Below are 6,000 nucleotides of genomic sequence, written 5' to 3'. Positions count from 1 at the left end.
CTGGGCCGTGCAATTGAATCTCATCCAGGGATTCTCTGATCCCAGGTCAAATACTCACCTTCAACACCCACCTTTTCTATCTGGTTGGCGTTTAATATCCGACAGTGGGCTGCAGATGTCAGTACTTTGCTTTTCCGACCAGCGGATGTGCTGACTTAGCACCTGCTGTTAGTTTACCTGATAGATCCCTTGCGTGAAATAGCCTCAAGCCTGCAAACGCATCCAGACATCCAAGGGAGTTGAAAGAGAACTGAAGTGTTTGCAATCTAGCGTGGCACACATAGAGTTATACTAAAGAGCACTTATGTCTAAAATCCAATGCTAATAAGTAGCTTGTAACAACATGCTGGGACTAAGAAGCTATTCACTCTTCAGTGCATACAACTGAATCACCCTACAGCCCTGCATTCTTTCATGAATGAATTAATAATTAATAATCTTCTTTTGGAAAGTCAAGCCTGTAATGGATTAGATATGATTATGTGTGTAGATGAAAGGTGATATGTGTCTGGCTTAGATCAGCTTGATTCGATTAAATATGCTCATTTGGTGATATTGGAAATTGTATTCAGTACTGTGACTGTCACGTACATACTTTAACTAAAATTAAGTTACAAGGAGAAGCATCACAATGAGGTTACCAACGAGCAAGAGACTCAGGTCCACAAACTTCGAGTTCGTTGGCTCTGGCCGTCCCTGTCTTGGTATTGCCTGACTCTGTTTAACCCCTGGCTGCAAGTACTTGTTGTAGGAACTGCAGTTTCTGACACTTTATAGTCAACTACGTCTACTACTTCTCAGCCGTTTTTGCACAGACTACACATAATAACCAGCTGTTTATGAGTAAACTTTTAAGGTGATACGTGCCATATTTTATCACCTCTGGGCAGAGTCAGACTGGCTGTTTCCCCATGTTTCCAGACTTTATGCTAAGCTAAGCTAAGCTAACTCTGGTCTCCTGCTTTATATTTAATTCATTTGTAAAATGAGGCATGTAAATTGGATTGGACTGTGAGAGAAGATAAACACAAAGAAACGGTGTAGATCAGACACAGACATGCATTTTAACTTATAGCGTATGCTGATGCAGTGACGCACGCTGTCCTGCCAGCATATGAAATTGAATTACTTCTTTTGTAACCATGTTATCGTAATCTGCAAGTGATGCTTTGGTTCCATCTTCAAAACCAGAACGGGAAAAACAAATCTCATATCCCACGGCATGAGCTCTATATTTATTTTATGGAATAAATTTCAGTTTAAATCAGAGACTAAAGCCTGTCTCTGGGAGTATCAGGACACATCAGCCTGGGAGAACTCAGCTGGCATGTCCTCAACTGAGTTTCAGGCTAGAACCATGTGTTCAGCACCCAAACTTGTCACGCAAGGGTCTGGAGGTCAGATGTCTTCCACTTCTATCAGGCTGACTGATGTCTGAAATGCTGGCTGTGTTTTATTGAATTTGATATCCTCAAGTTGATCAGAGCTGTCATTGGAGTGGTTCTAATATATATGAAACACATATTTTGTAGCAATGTACTATTATATTATCTTGGAACTGAAGGTACAGGGAAAGGTCTCTTTTGATTTTGGAAAGTGACTCATGTACCTTTGGAGAGAGTGTGGTATCCACTGCTGTTATATGAATCTGCTGTTCTAGTGTTGCAAATGACCTTCAGCTTGATTGTGCTGAGGTAGAACAACATTCACTGTCAAAGCTGCTCTTGTTGCTCATTAGGAGTAAGTTGTATTTTTGTACCGGGATGTGTCCAAGTGTATGTCTGTGTGTATGTGCAGGTGCTCTTTCTCACTAAGAAAACTATTGTCTATCAATGTATTGCTCCATGTAATTGACCATTTATGTAATCCAATCAGGTCACTGGAAAGGAAGCTGCAGAGACCTCTACTGGCTAAGTCTCGCACTCTGCCCAGCATCCCCCAGTCTCCAACGGTCTCCAGGGTCCACCACTCTGATCTCATAGGTGGGAGTCCTCCACGCAGGAAGACCCCTCCCTCTACCAGCAGCCACTCAAAGGCCTGCACTCTTCCACCTGCAGGTAAAGACGAAACAGAAGCTGCAACTGAACAGCCAGAGCATTTTTATCACTCTTATGCTCATCTTAAGAACCCCTTGAGGGAATTTCTTCAAACTTGGCACAAATGTACTCAATGTTGGACTCAGAGATGAACTGATTAGAATTTGGTGATCAAAGGTGACTTGATCTAGCAGATTACATTTAACTACTCTTTACTCTTAACTATAGGATAAAACACCTTTGTTAGATTCCTGCAAAGTTTTAACTACATATATTATAATATTTGGGTATGGACTGACACAGATTTCTTCATGGCAATTCTAGTTTAAGTAGTCAGCGGTTGGGGAAACAATTCCATACAATCTACTGTATTTGAAAAGCGAGAGAGCAAAGACGAACATAGGAGAAAAGGAATCTTTTCTGTGTAAAAGTGGCAAGCGTCAAGTCTGGAGGGAGCTAATCTGGACATCTTCCAATTGCAGGTGAGTATTGGGTTGTTTATAGACCCTTAGTGATGTGAGTTTCGTGTGGGCATATAAAAAACCTTACACACATGAGTGGTGAAATGTCTTACCTTTGCTTTAACTTCACAGACACGTCTGTGTGCTTATTCTGTGTTTACTTAGTCCACTAATGTAATTCTGCCAAAGCTTGTAAAAAAGTTCCATAATATGTCAGCATTAGAACTTAATTTGAATTCAAACAGTTTGAGGAAAGTGTCGTATTCCGATGATTCAAAAGTGTAAAGGGCAGTAGTGCTTCAACTAAAGTATTCTTAGATATGTCAGATATGGCCCATTTCTTTTTCCCTTCAAACTTCCACACCTGTTGTGCCGCTTTGATATCTGCTTCACCTGACTGTCTCAGCTGTCGCTCTCTTTTCTCGCTCCCACTCTTGCTTATAAATCAAACACTGTGCCCCTTCACCCGAGAAGGAAAATTGCTACAGAGAATCCTGAAGCTGTAACCAGCTAACACAGATAGCTTTCATGTCAAGGACAAATAAGGGTTTTTAAAGGATGAAAATGTTTTTGGGAAATGAAACCCTACACTAGGTCTTATATTTATGGTAACCGAAAAAGAGCTCATCCATAGAAACCCAGACCCAAACAGGTAGGACAGAAGTATTTTAATTCAAGGAATCGTCCACTGTATGTATTAATATATCAGTTTGCTTATTCCTTAAGTCATAATTGGAACCAGGGATTTAAAACCAACCCTATAAAACCTCTGCTTGCGTTAAAAGTGACCTATATTCACTATCTTCTAATGCATTCATAATTTCTCAGTGGATAGTTACACATAAGTTGATTCTGCTTCAAGCAGCTCTGATACTTTTGCAAAATGGGTCATTTGTAAAGTAATCTTCCCTCCAAGCCTGAATAAGCCAACGGCCATCGCATTAGTGCTCATCGCTATAGATTTACAGTATGTGCCTGAGGTTAGACATCCTTACACCACATTCACATGCACCGACGGACTTACACAGTCAACAGGGGTCTGTCACTACTGACTTATTGTTCTCAACTTCTCAACAACTTGAAACTGCCCTTCACCTCCTAATGGATGAGATCTGGTATTAAGGTATAGATGCTGTTTTATCATCCCTATTTGTGATGTTTAATACAAGAAAACTTGGCAGAGCTCCACCTCTGTGGGAATTAAACTCTAGCACGTTAAAAAGAAACAACACAGTCAGCATTTTGTATTCAAACACCTTCAGAACATGATCAGATTTGTTATTTTGAGCTGTGTTGGGAATGATAAACAGGGATAGGATGCTGACAGAGCAAGGGCAAATGTGTGCCCTCTCTTTCTTGATTGCTTTCTCTGTCTGGCTGCAGCCTCGCTTCTTTTGCTGACTCCTGATTGCTGTCAGTGCTGGTCCAAATTTTAATCAAAGCTGATTGTGTTGTCGTTTTGATAATATATGTTCACTGAGGAGCTTTAGGTTCAAGTAAACTATAAATCAGATCAGGTCATCCAATGGTAAACCTTCCAGACAAACTTATTCCACCCTAACCTGACCCTTACCCTTTAAGAGAACGTTTTGCATTTAAGTTGTGTGTTTCTTAAAGCTAATGTGCCAACATTTTTTGAAGGAATTTGCCTTTTGTTTTAATTCAGTTAATATTAAGCACTTCATTTGGTCCTTTTCCTGATTAACATTTAATACCCAAACAGCTTTCTGTGATTAATGTTAATGGATAAATGTGAAATTACAATTAGTGCCTCACAGTTGGATGCCTCGACCAATCAGTCGACCTGCAGCTCACGTTCCTGTCTGTTCTGACAGAAATTTAATAAAATGTACTACGTGTGTTTTGGTAAGATTTAAGTTTTTACTCTTTTAACATTTATGATTGCAGTGAGGAACATGCTGTCTTCATTTCAGCAGGGCTCCAACTGCAGGAGTCTGGGAATGATTTATCTTCAGATTCAGGGATCATTTTCTTACTTGCCTGTTCTGACTTTGCATAGAGGTCCGGCCTAGGTTATCTGGTAATGGTTAACAGTCTAACTAACCTGTTAGCTAGCATGGTACTGTTGTCAGATATTAGCACTGACAGTTAAAATCTCATCTCCAGCTATGACTGAAAATCAGAGACCCTATGCCGCCGCTTTTTGCTTGTTGCAAAGTTGTAAGTTATTACAACTTTACAGCTAGGTGTGTTCCTCTTTTGGTGTGATTTCCTGATTTAAAATCAGGTAGGATTTAGGATTCTAATACTTTGAGAGTGTGAGTCCAGCTTTGGGGATGATACAGTACTTACAGAGGGCTGAGAGAGAGCTTTGTCACATGACACAGTAACAGTCACCTTAGTAGTGGACAACTAGAGGATCGGGAGGCCCCCTGCCCTGGTTGTCATCCAATGAGAGGATGTTTATTGTGTGGAAACATATTTGACATCTGTGTTAAACATTGTCTTAATAACCGTATGAATTCTTGTGTTGTGGCCCAAAACGTGTTTTGTGAGATCACTGTAACCTTGATATGTTACCACCAGCTTCTTATCACGTCATACTTGGCACCAAGTGAACATTTGTACCAAAATTTGAAGAAATCCCCTCAAGGTGCCTCTGAGATATTGTGTTCTTGAGAATGGAGCAGCCGGACAGACTGACAACATGAAACCATAATGCCTCCAGCCATGGTTGTCACTGGTGTGGAAGCATAAAATGGAAGAATGAAAGAAGAATAAAACCACTCTCTGTCCTTCCTCGTCCTTCTCTCTAGCTCTCTTCACCTCGCTCTGTCCCTGTATGTGTCTTGTTTGGACCGTGAGAATGTTATTTTATTCATAAGCCCACTTTGTAGAGTAGCATTGACTGTAACCTCAGCCCTCACTGTTCTAATCTCATAAATCTTTTCCTGTTACTGTGTCTAATGATCCTGGACTAAACTGTATTGTCTATGACAGGTTGATTTAGCCCAAGTGGTTCCATTTTATGTCCTTTACATCTTGACTAACTATCTGAGTCTGGTGGTGTGTCTGTCTCTCTGCCTGTTTTCCCTTGCAAATATCAAATTGAGAGAGAGTTCAGTCTCACGTGCCTCCTTGTTGCCTGGCAACCACTGTCATCGACCGAGATACTGCCTCTCTTTCTCTCTCTGTCTCTCTAGCGGGGTGACAATTTGAATAAAAAAAAAAAGTTGTTTAATAACCCAGCTAGACTTCATTCACGGATTTAGGCTACATCCCCTATTAAGGACAAGCACGCATCAGAGCTCACGTTGGGAGTTATTCTGTCGCAGTGTTATTTGGCTAAGCTTTGGAAGCCAGATGCGTTTTGGTTGCTGCTCAGACAGTGGAACTGATACTGTAATATTTCACACTCTAAAGACCATTCATAAGCTCGCTCAAAACCAATGCCAGAAGACCAGCTGTTGAAATCTTTTAATAATGAACATTATTTACGAGAACACAAGTTAATGAAAACACTGAAACCTTGCTTCAACTGG

The 6,000-nt window shown here is 40.6% G+C and overlaps 1 protein-coding gene across 1 annotated transcript in view; it reads left to right on the top strand.

Annotated features, from left to right (window-relative positions):
* Positions 1 to 1,529: 1,529 nt before the first annotated feature.
* The window catches only part of ankfn1b (ankyrin repeat and fibronectin type III domain containing 1b), a 97,301-nt gene continuing 92,830 nt past the window's right edge, over positions 1,530 to 6,000 (top strand). The window contains exon 1 of the mRNA XM_084567506.1: positions 1,530 to 2,057. Coding sequence (XP_084423632.1) covers positions 1,778 to 2,057 — 280 coding nt within the window. The 5' untranslated portion in view covers positions 1,530 to 1,777. The remainder of the gene's footprint in view (positions 2,058 to 6,000) is intronic.

This window comes from Chelon labrosus (assembly GCF_963514085.1).
Source record: "Chelon labrosus genome assembly, chromosome: 19".
NCBI classification, from domain to species: Eukaryota; Metazoa; Chordata; class Actinopteri; order Mugiliformes; family Mugilidae; genus Chelon; species Chelon labrosus.
The sequence above is the reverse complement of the archived record's forward strand: the minus strand, read 5'-3'. Positions and strand labels throughout refer to the sequence as shown.